General features: G+C 44.4%; 1 protein-coding gene across 1 annotated transcript in view; it reads right to left on the reverse strand.

The window, feature by feature from the left end:
* The window catches only part of il1rapl1b (interleukin 1 receptor accessory protein-like 1b), a 595,103-nt gene that overhangs the window by 30,779 nt on the left and 544,546 nt on the right, over window positions 1-19,778 (reverse strand). The window contains exon 10 of the mRNA XM_063212610.1: window positions 13,690-13,835. Coding sequence (XP_063068680.1) covers window positions 13,690-13,835 — 146 coding nt within the window. The remainder of the gene's footprint in view (window positions 1-13,689; window positions 13,836-19,778) is intronic.

A 19,778-nucleotide genomic window follows, 5' to 3' on the forward strand; every position in this document is an offset into this window, starting at 1 on the left:
AGGGAAGACGAAGAGCGAAAAACAAACTCGGACACGGACACGGATGGGAGATAGGCAGGCAGGCAGGCAGGCAGGCGGTATAGACAGGCAGGTGGACAGCAACTGGAACAGAGAGCTAGATAACCCTTTCGAATCGATCAAATATTACACTGTGTCGGTCATACAGTATATTGGCCATCAGGAGGTGGGTGGGGGTGCATCATTAATAACTGATCTTTGAAGCCCCCCCCCCATCCCCCATCACTATCAATATCAAAAGCCCTCCCGCTGGAAGGTGGCAATAAAGAAAACAATTATCAAGTAACTCACAAAGGGGTGGGGCGTGGAGTGAAAAGCTCACGGTCAGGCGACGGTGACTGGTTACATAATGGGGAACACAGAGTCACACAGGAGAAACACTGGCTGCACAGGAGGACCCTGAAGATTTACAATTGGCCAAATCGCTCTCATGGCCACAGACATCGATTGGCGCAGGCGGGGAAGGCGGCCGGCCGCATGCAACCGAGGAGCAAAATGACTGTGCACAGTTCCCTAGGGCGAGCCCATTTCAGTGAGTGATGCTACCCCTGCCTCAGCCAGCACGCGCATGAAAAAAAAATACAACAACACACAGACATAAACACTGGTGGGGTTCACGCTTAGTGTGCGCAAACACACATACACTATGCACGCACAAGCGCACGCTTGCACACTGAATAAAAAAAGGTACAGTGCATATAGCATGTGTACTTTATTTACAATTACATAAACTGGACTTGTTGGACAGCTTACAAGAGGTGCAGTAACACAGTAACAATCTATTGTAATAGTCCCTTCGTAAGTACATTTGGTAGGTATTGAGCTGCTGGTTGTGTAACAGTATAGTACCTGGCTAGACGAGGAGAATACATATCTCCCTGCCGACGGGGGTGCAAAAGGGTGTCCTGGGAAAGCTCAGGGAAAGGGGGGTGGGGCATAAATGGGACCCCATTACATTGTAGATATTGAGAAGGGGACCCTGTCAGATGATTGTATCCTAGGCCCTGTCAAAGCAGTCAGAAACCCTCCCCACAGCTAAGGTAGCCCCTTAATGCTCGCCATACCTCCAGTGGCACACTGTAATAGTCATTGAAAAGTGAACTACCATAGTACTACAATACTATGACATAACACAGGGACTTTAGTAATGCACTACGACTTTGTCATTGCCATTATGGTAACAAAAAAAATATAACACAGAGTCTAATGTGTTAAGACATTACATTACGTTATTACATTACATTGCACTTAGCTGACACTTTCATTTATTCAAAGCGACTTTTATTTACAACTATTATTTTCAGGATTTTGGTTACAGTCCCTGGAGCAATGTGGGGTTAGGTGCCTTGCTCTAGGGCACTTCAGCCATGGATGGAGATGTAGGGAGAGGACAGGGGGGATTTGAACCGGAAACCCCTAGATTGAAACACCACCTCTCTAACCACTAGGCCACGGCTGCCCCACATGTAATGTAAGGACAACACCCAGCATTCCTACACTGAAATCCAGTGAGTGACTCAAGGGCATTTTCTGAACTCATCAAAACTGTGGCGGAATTCATGAGGAAAATGTTTGGGGCTGGCCTTTATTATACAGAATTCATTTTTTCTTGTGTGTCACAAAATTCACTTTATGTCTTGATATCTAGACTTCACAGGCCAAAATTCCTCTCGAGGCTCAACAAAAAGCCCTTTGTGTGGGCCCCTCTCGTAACACTCAAGCTGTTCCTTTACATGCTCTTGTAGAGAAATTAAGTAGGCCACACACACACACATGCACACGCGCACACGCACACGCACACGCACACACACACGCACACGCACACACACACGCACACGCACACGCACACGCACACGCACACAAAATGCCACAGTGGACAAAATTCCTTTGGTGATACAGCAAAGTTTGCATCCTTATGTGAACCCAACAAGCATTCTCTGGCACGGAGAGATGCAGAGTGGAACTTAACACATCAAGGGGACAAGAGTGCGTTTGTGGGGAGTTTTTAACAGCTGCTGAGCTATTTTCAGACCATCCGCACATTAAAATGGTCAGCGTTCAATGCGAAGACGTTACACTGTCTCTCTGTTAATATGCCAACTGTAGTGTTACCATTACAGAGTTTTTGGTCTCATTGTGCACACCATTCCACTAGTGATGTTGAATGCTGTTTAAAAGTTGCCTGATTACCATGACTGCAAATCTCTACAAGACTTGTTCTGACCAAGATCGTAACAACTAACATTCTTAAAACGGCATGGTTGATCCACCTTCCTTGGTTTGCTACTGGTCGAGGGCAGAACAGGCTGAGCCAAAGTTGAAACCAAACATTTCTTAGTCCCCAATAGAATGTCTGCTTAAACGTCACTGCCTTGAACATGCCTCTACCCAGGATGGTTGGAAATGTTCAAAGTTGATTAGTTCCGGACAAAGTGGGTGGAGTTCCCGCTGTAGCGGGATCCTGACTCTACCTGAACGAGCTTTTGGCCTTAGTGTGTGAAGCTGAGCGGAAGGCGTTGCGTCACCGCTAGGGCAGAGCCTGGGTAGTTAAAAAGACATGACTAGCAAAGTATTATTAAGGTGATTCCATTGCCATTCTGGTAACAGCCAAAAGACAGAGTGCTGTCGCCCAGTAACTCCAGTCCTTGTGGGTGCGTTGGTTCCAAAGCGATAATCCACAGAAGCAAAGAGTGGAACTCGCACACCAGCAGCTTCTGTGGTGTTGCTTCTGTGCATTCTGGTGACAGCAAATGTGTACCATTATCTTAATAATAAAGCGTCTTTCAAGATACCCAAGGACCCTTATAATCAAAACAAAAAGATAACAGTAGAGAAAGTATAACAAAGCTTCAATGAATTAACAATAGGAGAATAATTAAAATGCAAAATGAAATAGAAATACAAATAAAAATAAACGTTGTAAAATAAGAAAAAGCTGAATTTTGAATGTATTGTAGACGGTTAATCAATTTAGGAGGGAGACCAGTGAGAAGGGCATTGCAATAATCTAATCTAGAGGTTACAAAAGCGTGAATGCGGGTCTCAGCAGAGGTAGGGGTAAGAGGAGGGCGGTCTGCAGATGGTTTTGAGGTGGAAAAATGCAGTTTTGGTGAGGTGTTTAATATGGGACTCAAACGAGAGAGAAGAGTCGATGATAACGCCCAGATTTTTTAGCTCAGAGGAAGTGGAGGTAAAATAGTGAGGGATAGAGAACTGAGAATGATTTATCTTTTTAAGTAATGATGGGGTGGCGATGATGATGGCTCCTTTTTTGTTATGATTAAGTTGAAGAAAGTTTTGGGTCATCCAATCACTAATTTCATTGAAGCAGGTTGTTAAAGGGACACTGTGTGAGATTTTTAGTTGTTTATTTCCAGACTTCATGCTGCCCATTCACTAATGTTACCTTTTTCATGAATACTTACCACCACCATCAAATTGTAAGTATTCATTATGACTGGGAAAATTGCACTTTTCATACATGAAAAGGGGGATCTTCTCCATGGTCCGCCATTTTGAATTTCCAAAAATAGCAATTTTTAGCTGCAAAAATGACTCTACTTGGACCATACTAGAAAATATTTGTTTATTACTCAGTAAACTTTCATGTAAAGATCAAATTTGACAACAGGGAGCCTAGTTTCAATGAGCAGCATAGTTGCAGTACCCTTTTTGACCATTTCCTGCACAGTGTCCCTTTAAGTTAGAGAGAGGGAGTGGAGAATATTTAAGAATTAAGAGGTTAATGAACAATAAGCAAGGGGCTACTACCTGGTTTACCTGCTCGTAAGGCATGCTATGGGTCAGAATCAATTTCAGGGATCAATTTCCACAGCGAAACCTGAGCAACCAATTCCTCATCAAAGGCTAACCTCCAATTAGATGTTGAACTTCCGCTCTTTTCTGTACTCCTCTCCTACAGTTGGCTTTCTTTCCACAGTGCCCTCGTTTGAGGCCAAATATGGTGCTCCCGTTTTTTTTCCCCCTCGGAGATCAATTTGATCAGGGAACAGTTCAGAGGGGCCAAGGAATGGAGGAGGAAGAGGAGGAAGCCATTGAGGATGAGAAGAAAACAGCAGGGAATGGAGAGAGAGAGGCAGAGAGAGAGGCAGAGAGAGAGAGAGAGAGAGAGAGAGAGAGAGAGAGAGAGAGAGAGAGAGAGAGAGGAGAGAGAGAGAGAGGAGAGAGAGGAGAGAGGCAGAGAGAGAGAGAGAGAGAGAGAGAGAGAGAGAGAGAGAGAGATAGTGGAAGACAGAAATCTGAAGGATTTTGAAGGAAGTTGATGAAAGTTACCCCCCCTCACCCCCCCCCGTCCCCACTCCCTGCTCAGTGGCTCACCACCAGCACTACTCCTCACTTCCTCGCTCTCTCCCTTCATCCCTCCCTCCCTCGCAAAGCTGAGAACTAGAATTAGACTGTGCTGTACCGTGGATGTACAGCATGTGTGTGTGTGTGTGTGTGTGTGTGTGTGTGTGTGTGTGTGTGTGTGTGTGTGTGTGTGTGTGTGTGTGTGTGTGTGTGTGTGTGTGTGTACGTGTGCGCACGCGCGCACGCTCGTGTGTGCGCACGTGTGTGTGTGCACATTGACTGTAAAGCACTTTGTGACTGTTTTGTCTGTGAAATGCGCTATACAAATAAACATTACTTACTTACGCGCATGTGTGCATTCTCATCAGCATGAAAGTACAACAATGTGTCCTCCCATTAAGTGCTGCAGCTAGTGTAGTGTGTGGGTGTTATGAATGTGTCTTTGCCCCCTGCTGGCATATGTTGATTGTGTGTGTGTGTGTGTGTGTGTGTGTGTGTGTGTGTGTGTGTGTGTGTGTGTGTGTGTGTGTGTGTGTGTGTGTGTGTGTGTGTGTGTGTGTGTGTGTGTGTGTAATACAACAATCTACCTTCGTGAGGCCACTGCTATCAGAGCACACCAACAAGGTGGGGCCCTCGCACCATGTGGGGCCCAAACCTTTTGCCTGAGTAGTTTTGTTGTTACTGGTGAAAGTAAAAGTATAAAAGCATTGCGTGCATGTGCATGCATGCATGTGTATGCGCTAGGGATGCACCAGGGATAATCCACCTTAACCCTATTCAGACTGGGCTTTTTTGGCATTCCTGGGCCTGGGGGGGGGCTCTTTTGACCCCCCCCTCATAACTCATGAACGGAATACAGTATGACTACGAAACTTGGGGGAGATTATCTACATATGGACATCTATGAATGACATAATTTTTGTGTAATTATCTATTATTATGACGTCATTATGACATCATTATGTTATTATGTCCAAAATCTCGCCATAATGGATTTTCCAACAAATTTAGGTAATGCACTTAAATTTTAATGATTTTATGCTTCAAACCACTTAAATGCTCACAAAGTTGTCTGATGCTAATGGAAATAACAAAAAAAATATGAAAATATATGGCGTCATAGATATGGTTAAGTGATTTTTGGTCAGACATACCTGTCAGAAAACCGTTGCCATGGCAACAGAAAAAATGATAAACCTAATCTTTCGGTACCTAACTGTAGTCAACTAAATGTTAGGAAAAGTCACAAAGTTTCGTAGTCATAGCTTAAGTCGTTAAGGAATTATACGACATCAAAGTTGGTGCGGGCACTTTTAGCCCCCCCCCAGTCTGGATAGGGTTAATCGATCAATGCGTTAATCAATTTAAAAAAAATAATCACAATTGATCGACAATTCCACTGACAAGAGACCCAGGTGAAATGGGCATGTGAACAGGGCCGCGTTATCCTATGGTGCAACCGGTGCTGTAGCACCGGGCCCCGCCACTAGAGGGGGCCCCGGACGTCGTGAGAAAATATGAAACGATATTTTTAGACGATCAATTGTACTTTTGACGCATTTCGCCATCCGTAGGCAAGCAGAGGCGCATATGCATATCTTGTCACCAGGCTAGACAGGCAGCTTGGTCCCCCCAAGACTGTAGCTGGGGAACAGTAGTGGCGATTTAATTACGTTCTTTCTTTGTAATTTTCGCTTGGCCCCCCTACTGAGCCTAGAATCGCCTCTGCATGCACGCAGGAATCGGAGGTCTTCGGAACTTATCATTTCAGTCAGATGCTTCTGGTTGTGTGCCAAAAGGGGAAAACGGTGGCCAATATTTTTTGAGTTTGATGATGGCCTACTGTCTAAAAAAAGATGTGAGGAAGTCGGCGTCAGCACTTGCTTCAGATTGTACGGATAAACTGCCCGGCATGGATTAACGCATTGAAGAGAAGGTTGGCAACGTTATCTATTTTTGTAATGTCAGTGTTATAATCGCTTTTTGCAATTGTTGCATAGCGATCATGGACTTGTGCAATCATGTAGGCCTAAGCTAAGCAAACAGAGCACAGCACACTAACCTAACTTTATCTTATTCTATAGGCCTAGTTAAAACATGGGGAAATAAATCACGCACCCAACTGCATTCGCGAAACAAAGGTCTTGCATGGCGCGGCGAGGACCACTTCTGAGGTGTTTTTTAAAAAGTGTTCACAATAATGCTACGTAGCAAGTGCACCAACCAGCACTCAAAGTTTCGACAGTCTGACAACAACAGGGCAAGCAATCTAGCAAACACTAAAATGATATAGTCGCATTTTCCTAAAGCAGCTGTTATGGCCATTTCCCTAAAGCACTGTAATAATGTCGATGCTCTGTCGGGCCTATATCTTTGCGTTCGGGTTTGTGTTCAGTTAAAACATGCCTGGGTACCACTCGCGGATTGTTCAGTTAGCAAGTGGCTCTTATCTGGGAGAAAAAAACTTGTGTGATACATCCACAGCCACATCTAAACATTACGAGTTTGCACCGTAGTCTAGCCTACTGTAATGATTGCATAGGCTACTATTGCAGTGTAATGCGCCACCTAGATGAAAACCTCTGACTTTTTAATTGGTAGCCTATATGGTACATTTTGAGGGGATTTCGTGACAGCTTCGCTGTGGTTCGCTGCTAAGGGGATTCCCCTTCCTCGCGACAAGCGACAGCTGATCTTTCCTTTGAGACAGCCAGTCTTTCGAAAGCCATTGGAGGTTACATTAATTAACACGTGTTTCCCACGACGGTTTCGATTCGACAAATTGGCCGGCAGCAACGTAGCAAAATTAAGAGACTTTTGGTTGTGCTTCTGTTTGGTAGTTCTAGCTGAGCCGACGTTTACTCTGCCAAACGATAGTGCACAGAATCTCCTCTCTGTCAGCTGGCTATACTTTCAATGGCTTGCGTTGCGACTGGTGAACTCAGCAGGGGGTTCCGCGCACCCTTTTTTTGTGTTGGAGTAGAACGTGTAGCCTGCGTTGTTTCATGCGTTTTGAATATGGCTCATTATAATGTGGTGTAGGGGCCCCGGATTGCGTCTGCACCGGGCCTCGGCGAGGGTTAACGCGGCCCTGCATGTGAAGAGTGTGTGTGAAGAGGGGAAATATTTAAATCACCTTTGGATTAAAGAATTGAAATAGAATTAATTCAAATGTGATATTTTATCTCAATTTCTAATTAAAATGTTTACATTAAGTTGTTTTTTTTAAGAAACATTGATATTTCGGGGGAAACGCCGCTTATCAATTAACCGTAAGTCGATCGATAAGGCTATCAACCAATGATAATGAACTTATCGATAATTTGCATTCCTACTATGCGCGCATGCGTGTGTGTGCGCGCGCGTCTGTGTGTTTGTATGTGTTTGTGTGTACTTTTCCTGGGATGTGCACTATCTTAAAATCCTCCTTGTTTTCTTTTATTACTGTATGTGTGCACTACAGCCGGTGTCTATGTGAGGATGTGGCCAATGTAACATGGTGAAACAGCATACATGAGATCCCCACCCTCAGCCGGGCCAAAGGAGAAAAACCACCATTGATTTATGCTAAGCAAGTATAAATGCTACAGTAGGCTACGCATCCCGTCTCGTACCGCGCTCGAATTATCAATATTGCAACACGAAGAGCATGAAATAAACATCACAATGATGAAGTATTAAGGGGGGCTTTCAGTCCACAAGCCTGCGGACAGGGACGGAGAGAGAGAGAGAGACGGAGAGAGAGAGAGAGAGAGAGAGAGAGAGAGAGAGAGAGAGAGAGAGAGAGAGAAAGCGGCGCTTGCATCTAAGAGGCCACAATCCAAAGGGAGCGCCACACTCTCCTGGAATTTATTCCAACTCCGAATAAATCCTTTTAATATAGTAAAGTAAAGCGAATCCGGAGAGGCATCAAAGCATTGGTTTCTTCTTTAAAGAGGGGGACTTTAAAGCCAGTCATGTAGAAAAATATGCACAACTGACAGCTTTCAAGTCACTGAGGACAGCCTTCACATTGGGAAAGGCAAAATGAGAGATAGAGACACAGAGAGAGAGAGAGAGAGAGAGAGAGAGAGAGAGAGAGAGAGAGAGAGAGAGAGAGAGAGAAAAAGAGAAAGAGAAAGAGAAAGAGAGAGAGAAAAAGAGAAAGAGAAAGAGAAAGATAGAGTGTGAGAGAGAATCTCTTCTTTAAATATAGTCAAAATGTGTGCACTGCCCGTTGAATAATAGTGAGTTTACTCCTTCTGTGGACCAATATTTATGCACAGAGGTAGAAGAGGAATTGAGAACGGAGAAAATGTGCATTGTTCTTCTTATGCACGATACGTATAATCTTCTGGATAGTTCAAGGACAAGGCTCTCTAGGAGAAAACAAGCCTTCCCATCTAAAAAAAATAAATAAAAAAAGACCATAAGCCTAAATGCTTAAAAAAAACATGGCATGGGAGAAAAGAAAAGAAATGAAAAAGGAAAAAGAGGCGGAGTGCTATTACACTGAAGAGGTAGATGAAAGAGAAAATGGAGAGGATGAGTTGGCTGACACTCGTCTGGCTCGCCCGTCTGATTCCGACTCTGAAGAAAGACGACGGCTCTGAGTGAAGATGACTGCCACTCCAAACAGACACGCTCGCTCACCGATCCCAGCGAAGCGAAATGAAACGAGAAGAAGACTGATGGCTTGGATACGGAATACTGTAGAAACACATGACTAGTCCCCCATCCCAACAAGCCACTTTTTTTTTCTTTTTCTCTTGTGCTGGAGTGGTCATCTGGCATAAAGGGCTGTTGTTTATTGTTTGTTTGTTTGTTTGTTTGTTTGTTTTGATATCAGTCCTCTATGAAGATGGGGCCTATTGGTCCATTGGTCCATCTGTAGTATACACATTAGACCAAGCCAATAATAATATCATATCATAGAAAAACACAGAGTGTGTGTGAAGGGCTAGTCTATGCCAAAAAATGCCCAGGCTGGTTTTCAACTTGTTCTCCCTCCACATTTTTTCCCCCTGCGTTCTCTCTTGCATCTCTCTCATGCTTGCTTTTATTTTTTCTTTATCTGGCTTGGACAGTGCACAGGTCTTGCTTTCTTTTTGCGGACAGTCTATGTTATGATTTATGGTCAAAAAACGCAAAAACATTGCTCAACTTCACAACGGTGTGCAAAGGAGAGGAGGGATGAGGACAGGAAAAGGGGCTAGGGATGGTGGTGGTGGGGGTGGGGTGGGGCAGAGGAAATAGATTTTATAGCAGATATTTCTAGCTAGGAGAGTAATTTCAAATGTGAGGAGGGGAAAAAAAATGAACAGGGAACAGCTCACTCCTGAACAAGAGGCTGTCACCAGCGCATCGCTCTGAGGCTGCATGAGGATGCATTAATATTTAAACGCGCTGACAACGGATGCGGGAGAATTCATTGCCTCGGCACCACCATCAACCCATCTGTGTAAAGATCCCCCCCCCTCCCCAACCCCCCACACCCCCCCCATGGTTAAGCACTTGTAAGGGGAATAGGAGGGAGGACAATGAAGATGTTATATGTCACTGTAACATTTACGTTCAAAACCTTTCGCGATACTTCGCCCTTCCCATCTTGTAGCGCCGGCAATATATATATATATATATAAAGGCGCAGTCAGACTAGACTGGCTCAGACCTTGCCATGTAAAACATAATCTATGGGTCAAGGTGCCAATCCATTAACCCCTACACGTCTTCACAGGATGCTGGAGGCATTGCAGGTCAGCGCAGCGGCGATGGCCTTTCACTCAGTCCCACGCTCCATAATATGTCAAGCGCTTCTACTCTTATTTTATGGGCAATTTTTGAAACATTTGTTCCGTCACTGCTGGTTCCCATGGAGCACCCACAACGACCCCCACCCCTGCTGCCACAGACACACACACAGACACACAGACACACAGACACACAGACACACAGACACACACACACACACACACACACACACACACACACACACACACACACACACACACACACACACACACACACACACACACACACTAATCCAGCAGCCCCACGCCTGCCTCCACACACCACCCACCCACCTCACTCCTTTTAGTGCTGTGGACACACACAGGGATCGGTGCATTAGAGGGACGGAGAGGGCTACACAGACACACACACAGACACACAGACACACAGACACACAGACACACACCAACACACACACACACACACACACACACACACACACACACACACACACACACACAGACAGACAGACAGACAGACAGACAGACAGACAGACAGACAGACAGACAGACACACACACACACACACACACACACACACACACACACACACACACACACACACACACACACCCGCACACACACACACGCACACACAGGGATCGGTACATTAGTGGGAAGGGAAAGGGCTAAAGGGGCCGCGACTAAAGGCCATATGCTAATCTACCGTCACTCAGGCACAGCACATCACAGCATGGGGAGACTGCAGTGCAAACTGGGTGGCTGGCTTTAACAGACTGCTTTGGAAAAAAATATATAAATATATATGAAGAAAAGTCTATGAAAAGAAATCAGTTCAAAGATTTTAGCCTTTTTCGTCTTCTTTTTGTTTTTTCCCTTTTTGTTTTAGTGAAATTGAGATGAAAGCATGGCACTCTTCTCTTTTCAGACCCACTTTTAAAGAAATGGAACAAAACATGCAGTTGAAGAAAAATAAAAGAGAGACAGCCAACACTTTGTGCTGGAAAAAAAAATAGAAAGTTAAAAAGCCTTCGATATGATCACAGCCTGTCTGATCTTTGATAGTCAGGATGAAAATGCAAAACCTTTTTTTTTTCCTTCTACACTTCACCTCCAACCAATGTCTGTCCCTCAAGGCTAAAACACAAAACTGCCATTGGGGTTGTTGTTTCTTTCTGAGGTGCACTTGAGGAGGTGAAAGGCTTTGCTTGAGAGCCTCGCACGGCACCACTGGATGGTGGGATAGGCAGCTGCAGGACCACTGACAGCTTTGGCTGGGCCCGGGACAAAAAACATCTGAAAGGGCCCCAAACCAAATCAATACAATGTAATGAGGATCCAATTCTAGGCCCCCTCTCTCCCTGGGCCCGGGACAGATGACCCCTTTGTCCCCCCTTGTCGGCTTCCCTGGGCAGCTGCAGCCAGAGAAGCATTAGCCAACAGCAGCTTTTGCCGGCTGTTGAGAAAGGCTGGCTGCAATGCAGTTCAGCCCAAAGAGAACCCCGTAGCACTCTAGAATATTTTGGTTTAGCCAAAAATACTTGGTTCATATCTAGGGTCCACAAACTCCAACATTCTCTCAGACAAGTGTTGTGGCACAAGGGCACTAAAGGTGAGCTAACAAGTATGGCCATATTGATCACGGTCTGTTTCTGTATTTGACAACACTTGGGTTGGAACTTTATGACTGTATTTGAACTGTGGTATTCCCAAATCCTGAGAAACTAACAGCATTAATGAAACAGATAGATTTACTTCCTTTGCGGCAACAAACTGTTTGGCTGAATGGTGACCCATGATTTCCAATTGTCAATATCTAGTTATGGTCTATGTGAAACATAGGAGTGACGGTGTACAACAAGTGCACACCAATAAACAGAAAATATTTTTCATGGTTTTCCATATAGCAAAGCATGTGAGAAGGTATGCACGAACTCTTATGATTCATGGCTCAGAAAGTTTTGCCCAAAAGACATTATTATTATGGGAAAAAAGGCTAAATTGAGCAAGAGGTACAAAACGTTCATTTAACTCTGTATAAAACGAAATACCTAGCGTATTCAGAACATGTCCCCAAGAGTGGCCTTAATTTTGTGATTAGGGCGGTTCATCTTCATTTAGGTAATGAAGGTGGTTTATCTCCCTTAAGGTCAAATAGGCTCAACGTGAAGAGTCAGGTGTTCTAAGGTGCTGCAATAACTAATCCCTTGTTATTGGTGCACATCTCCTTTGGAGCAGTATGTATGGTAGCTTAAAATATCTAATATTTTATTCGTATTCACTCAATTAATCATTCATTGTGAGCACATACAGTATAAAGGTGTTGCAACAATAGATCACAGCATCAATAAGCCACAATAAGACTCTCATTCCTCCAGGTCACGATCTCTAAAGACTGTAGTCAAGGCCCGATTCTAGTCAATTTGGTGCTCTAGGCAAGCACTCCCGTTCCGTTTTTGGTGTTTCCTTTTTTGGAATCTGTAAAGATAGCATTGTATAGCTAAGCGAGCACAATCAACATGCAGTATATACTGAGTGCCTACAAATAATCCTTGTTAATGTTAAGATGAATATTTTATTTTGCTTGATGTTCTATATCTGTGGGAATTTCAGGCGTCATTACCGCCCCCAAGACATTTGGTGCCCCAGGTGACTGCCTTGTCTGTCTATGCCTAGTGCCGTCTCTGGCCCCGGTTCCGGACTATTGGCGCTTGAAAGATGCTTTATTACGTTAATCAGGCAGTTTCCCAGTTGATGTAACAGGGAACACTAGTACAGAGCCTAGAGTGAGAGTGCACCTAGGCAAAAACTATCAGATATAAAAAATATTTTCTGCCGCTATGGTCTGTCTAGTTCACTTGGCTACTAAATACAGGGTTTACGAAAAGTATTTGAGTATTTGGCTTTCGGTGAAATCTATGAAACGTGAATAATGAAACTCAAATATTCCTAACTTTCTGTGAACGGACTAAGTGCTTCTAGTTAGCCCATTGATGCCTAACCGCAGAGATACACCAGCGGCGATCTGAGCGAGTCGAGCGACGGAAGTAATTGACTTTGTATTGAGTCGAGAGACAAAAGCGATTCTGGAGACTAGAGCGATTTGCGCGACGAGCGCGACAATTTGAAGTTGAAATCTTTTCAACTTTTTATGACGCGGTTCGGCGACAAGCCGCGACAGCCAATGACTGTATAGAGGTCAGTGACCACAGCCAATGGGAATGCTTGAATGCTTTGCCTTCTGCCTGTACGGACATACTCTAGTCTCCTCAGTCTCTCGTATCGCTTGCTGCTACACTCTGTCGCTTGAGTCGCGTCGCCGCTGGTGTATCTCTGCGGTAAGGCACCTGCAAAAAAGGGTGCTGAATGCCTGAGCCCTTTTTAAGAAAAGCTGTCCTCAGCCTATTAAAACCTAAATATCTCAGCTTCTGAGATACTGAGCAGTTGCATTTAAACGCTAAGACCTTCATCTGTCATTAGAATGTGTTCATTCATCTCAAACAAACAGAGCTTTTTTTACAAAGTTGCCTCAAATCTCATGAGCCTGAATGTTGCATAATGCAGCTCCAGGCACCAGGGCCAATGTTGCACAACGCAACATCAGGCATCAATGGGTTAACAGGCGTTAGCTTACCCCTCTTGGCGAGCTGTATGGTGGCCTGCCTTCTGCCGTTGTTGTTCTCCACATAGCAGGTGTAGTTTCCCAGGTCGCTCTCCTTCAGAGGGTCGATCATCAAGGAGATAGACACCTCCCGCTCCCCTAGATGCTCACGGATGGTTCTGGAAGACAAGAGAGTATAGAGGAGTGCAAAGGGTTATCGTTATGTCTGTGGCACCCGTGGCGTCACGTGGCTTACTGGTTAATGGAGATGGGCTTTTGATCAGAGTGTTGCAGGTTCGAATCCCATCCCTCTACTCCATACCACACTCCATGACTCAGTATCCTTTGAGCAAGGCACCTAACCCCATACTGCTCCAGGAACTGTGACCAATACCGGTAAGTCGATTTGAATGAAAGCGTCAGCTAAATGTAACGTAATGTTTGGCTGCCTGTATATATAACAGGTGTGATTTCAATCGTTAATTCACAATCATTGATTGAATGTCTGTATGTCTGCAGGTACTCGCAGGTGGTTCTGGAAGAGGGGACAGGAGAGCAAGGGTTATGGATATGTTTAGCTGTCTGTACCCTATTTCTCTCTATGTTCAACCGTTGTGTACGGTGTAGAAAATTAGGATTTTCCAGTAATCCTGAGTCAGACAATGAATGAGTTATTAATCGGTGAATGGTGACTGTCTCAAGAGGGAAGAAAAACAAATATTTTTTAAGATGGTGTAGATTGTCAAAGTGGTATGTCGGTGAGAGTCACAGAAATTCACACAAACGGTGACTTTAATGATCATTGATGGAATGTCTGTAGATTATATCTACTCAGTATGTCTAAGAGCTGTGTCTCAGGTACTGTGCTGTACTGAAAGCAAAGTTCACTTGTCAAGCTGAGGATTCATTCATTCATTCATTCATTCATTCATTCATTCATTCATTCATTCATTCATTCATTCATTCATTCATTCATTCATTCATTCATTCATTCATTCATTCATTCATTCATTCAGTCATTCATTCATTCAATCATTCATTCATTCGTTCATTCGTTTATTCATTCGTTTCTTCATTGTTCTGGAAGACAGAGGAGGAGAGTAAGAGTAGAACATATGGCCAGCCATCTTGCCCCATTCCCCATGCTGCTGCTTTGTGATTAGAGCTCATCATTGCACATTCATTGTGACATGATTACCCACGAGTGTTGGGGAATCCTTCTGGATGCTTGCCGAGAAGGGGACACTTGACAACTTGACACGAATGGAATGGAATATGTGTGTGTGTGTGTTGGGGGGGGGTTCAGGGTGCTCTGTGGGGGTGTGGTTTTGCCAGGATACATTGTTGAACATGTCACAGATCAATACAGCGAAAGGAGGCAAACGTGTTGGGCAAGTGCTCTTCAGCTAACTAGCAATTGGGCTCTCTTCAGCCAGTGAATGGCTCTAGATTTTTTAATTTATATTTTCCTAAACACACACTCTCTTGGGTATCGAATGTGCAAGGAGACAGCAGTGTTAATGATCCATTGAGAGAGGGCACCGGGAAAAAATGACAGAGATTAGGAGAGAAGAGAAACAACATACCAGTATAACGTTTGTTCGCACAGGAAGGGAAATAAGTAAATAATGAGGCTAAAAAAAGTATTTTTTTTATAACGGCTACCATGGAAACTAGAGTTGTACAGGGATGGTGTGTTTGTGTGTGTGTGTGTGTGTGTGTGTGTGTGTGTGTGTGTGTGTGTGTGTGTGTGTGTGTGCGTGCGTGCGTGCGTGCGTGCGTGCGTGTGTGTGTATGAGTGTCTGTGTGTGTGTACATTGTGTATATACACTCACCGGCCACTTCATTAGGAACACCTCTCTAATGCTGGGTTGAACCCCCCTTTGCCTTCAGAACTGCCTGCAACAATACTTGAGTAGGCTGTGGCATTGCAACAAAGATAAATTGGTACTAATTGGCCCAAATTGTGCTAAGAAAATATCCTTATGCCATTATATCCCCAGCCTGAAACGTTGATGTAAGGCAAGGTTGACACGTTTTCATGTTGTCGACGACAAATTCTGTCCATTCCACCTGAGTGTTGCAGTAGATATCAAGACTCATCAGACCAGGCAACATTTTTCAAATCTTCTAGTCTCGTTTATGGTGAGCCTGTCCAAATTGTTGACTCATTTTCCTGTTCTTAGCTGACAGGAGTGGCACTGTCACAGGGAATTTGTTCCAGGCAGGGAAAAAGTTCCGGGCGACGCAACAATCGCGTTTGAATCAGCTGTTCAACACCATTCCAACAGCGTTGCTAAGCTGGTCACTATAGCTCGTCAACTGGTCGCTAAGGCTCGAGATACGCGTGCTATGTTACTGTTACGTCACCCAGAACAACGCTATGTCGCATTTACACATTTTAAACGGCAGTTTTGAGTATTTGCAGCGTGTATTCATTGTAGTTTAACTTGGGACTGGACTATCCTTAAGCCCATCATCCAATTTTAGGACAACCATTAGCAGTTATGTTGACAGTGGATCTTAAACGCTAAGGAAATGGCCATTTGGCTATGTTATTTTGACAATGTTGCATAGCAGAATATGCAGCAATCTACTGGAATGCAGCAAACAATCGTCCGTTTACTTGAATGAAGACCTCCAAAAATGATAATTCATTGACTTACCACTGGCAAAATGTCCGCAGATGAATTTGGAAAATTAACTTGGCTTGAGAAACTGCAAAACTGCACTAACTTAAGAAGCAGGAAAACAGTCAAACGAATTAAATTATCATGTAGTCAACAACTGCCCTGTGATGCAATGTGGTTCATTCATTGTTAAACTTTACTTGGCCGATCTGCAGGAAGAACTGCAAATCAATATTACTGAACCAAGAAAACCAGTGGGCTTAGTTTACTTACGACTAGAAATGAGACACTACCACCTAACCAAATGTGGTTTTCTGCTGCTATAGCCCGTTTACCTCAAGATTTGATGTGCTGTGTAATCAGGGATTCTCTTATGGATACCTCGGTTGTAATGAGTCAATTGACTTAAATGTTGCCTTTTTATCAGCTCAAACCAGTCTGGCCATTTTCCTCTGACCACTGCCATCAACAAGACATTTTCGCCCACAGAATCGCTGCTCACTGCATTTTTTTTCTTTTTCGTACTATTCTTTTTAAACCCTAGAGATGGTTGTGTGTGAAAATCTCAGTAGATCAGTATTTTCTGAAATACTCAAACCAAGCCTTTTTGGCTTGACAGCCATGCCATGTTCAAAGTCATTTAAATAACCTTTTTACCCCATTATGATGCTCGGTTTGAACTGCATTAGATCATCTCAACCATGTCTACATGCAAAAGCATTGAGTTGCCACTACAGTATGTGATTGGTTGATCAGAAATTTGCCTCAATGTGCAGTTGTAACAGGTGTTCCTAATGTAGTGGCCGGTGAGTGTACATTAGTGTGTGTTGGTGGCGTGTGTCCACAGTGTGTGTGAGTGTGTGTGTGTATGTGTGTTTGTGTGTGCATGCGTGCATATGTGTGTTTGTGTAAGGATGGGGGTGAGGTTGAGGGGGTGGGGGTGAAGAGAGGCGAGAGATAATAAAAAACAATACTTCTTAAAGTAAATGGACCTCCTCTGCTCAGACTTGTACAGCGCTGGCGGAATAAATTGAAAAATAATATTCTCCTTTCTTTACATTTGCGGATTGCACTGTAACAAGGACTTTGGCAATTCTCACGACTACTGTGTTATGTGGGGCGATGATGGAGGAGAGTGGAGATTGGGGGTGTTGGGACCAAACTTCCGGTAGCAGGGAAGTCAACAGAGATGGAGCTGCGGGGGGTGGGCAAAGGGGTTGGTTGTCCCGGGCACAGGTAAAAAGGGCCCGGCCCAGAATTGGATCCTCACTACATTGTATGTATTGGGTGAGGGTGGCCTTTCCGATGTTTCCGTTGTTCTGGGCATGGCCAACAACGCTGTCAGGGGCCCTGTCCAGGAGCACGCATGCGGCGCTCCCCTGGAGAACGCTGCAGAGCGGCTCATAACAATTAATCATGACCACGGGCCTCAGTGAAGAGCACAGTGGTGGCTCCCTCCCGCGAATTAGATCAATTACAAAGCAGTGATTCACGGGGACCTAGGGAGACAAGACCAGCCATTTCATTCAAGGCTACTGACTGACGCAAAAGGGTTCACAATTCTGGTGACGTGTTTGAAGTGAACACACGGCTTCCTTTGGCACCGTGCTGCGATAATACACTGTCACACAGTGGTTCCCAAACTTTTTCTGTGGGGACCCCTTTTTGGACCTAAATATTTTTTGCGACCCCCAACCTCTCATATTATTTAGGCATTTTTGTTCATCCATTAGTATTGCTAGATTTCCCAATTGGTAGTTTGTACGTTAACAATGCAAGAAACTCATAGGAGAACAAATACATATATTAACTATGGTACAAGTGTATACTGTTACCATCTAAATTATGTAAACCTGGGGATTTCTGCTTTAATGAAAAAGTCCCTTCCGTACGTGACCCCCCCGGGGGGTCCCGACTCCCATTTTGGAAACCACTGCTGTAACAGCAGGTTCGTAACACTAATAAATGGTAGAGATTGCACTGGGAGTGGTCCCCCGATCTGATCTGTTTACACGAGATTAGCTTGTATTCAGAGGATGATTCGCTATATTAAAGTCGATGCTGATCACCGGCATGACGATTATTATTAAGCATGATGCCAGTGCGGTGTCTGCAGTTTTAGTAGAGGCTAAATAAATGATTGGTGCGCTTTTGCAGTAACCGATATTGAACAATAAGGCAGCTTGTGTGTTGGACCACCAGACACTAATCACAGATGGTTGTAAATTATATATGTCCAAGTATAGAGTTGGCTTGCGGTTTGTACTCAGACTGATTGTTGTGCGGAAAATCAATTGAAAAGATTTATGCTTTGATAATGTAATGCCATTTGTTGTGCAGAATATATCTCCGAGCAGTCTTTGAAAAGTTCTGTTTTTTTTATTCCATGACTGACTTAGCGGAGCTCATAAAATAGAAGAATTATGCTTTGATATGATGATGAAAAATATGTTTATAGCTGTATTTTTTTGTCTTTGTTTAAGGGTACACAAGAGTGAACATTACTAATGAGGTGTCTCTGGAAGCGTCTGAATGCTACGCTTAAGCGAATTGCTCTGCTATAGAGTGGGCGAGGTAGGCATCTCACACCAAATGATGGCTGTTCTGAAACAGGTGGTGGCTGGATGGTCTTGGGAATGGGTGGGTAAGGGAGGTGGGGGTGGGGGGGGGTTGTTGGGGTGCCATCAGTGTGAACCTATGAAACACCTGCCATGAAGGAAGCCTCTTGTCGGTATGTCCTTACAAGGCACACTAAATGGCAATCGTATAAAAAAGAGGCAACACTACTGCTGCTGCTGCTACAGCCAACAACGCTTACCGAAAAAAAAGAGAAAAAAGAAACACATTACCAATACCCCTCGTGGCCTCTCTGAGAGTAAAGTGAGCATTAGTGCGGCACACACTTATGTTGTGCGGGCCTCTCAGTCGAGTGCGACTGCTCTCACGAGGCTCCCCGTAATCACTAGGCGAATGGCGCAACCCATCGCCCCCCACCCACCCTTCTCCAAATCGCCCCCAGTGGCAGCGAACCATGATGGAATGGATAAACACCTTCTGTCTACACGCTAGCACACAGGCTACTCACTCACTGACTTCCCTTCCCTTGCCTTCCCTTCCCTTGGCTCCTTCACTTCACTTTCTTGCATGCAAGGAAAAAACAAAACACCCAGTGACGGCTGAGCTGATCCATGACGGTGTGGAGATATTTCGAACAATGTCTCTGGGCCAATAACGTGATCCAAAGTGCGTGCGGCCACTTCAATACGTCAGTGTGAGGGCGGGGAAGAAAAAAAATGCCGTCCATCCATGCCATGCCAACTCACCCCACTTTCCACTAAGATGGTGTGGCCATGATATGAGGCCAGGATAATGACCAAACTGGGAGATATAGACTCAGGATAACGACCTGGGCCAGGAAATATGTGACAAGACCGTTATTAAAGAACAATAGCTTCTCCCATTACTGTACGTCCTCCCAACCTCCAACTCCCA

This window comes from Engraulis encrasicolus, chromosome 12 (assembly GCF_034702125.1).
Source record: "Engraulis encrasicolus isolate BLACKSEA-1 chromosome 12, IST_EnEncr_1.0, whole genome shotgun sequence".
NCBI classification, from domain to species: Eukaryota; Metazoa; Chordata; class Actinopteri; order Clupeiformes; family Engraulidae; genus Engraulis; species Engraulis encrasicolus.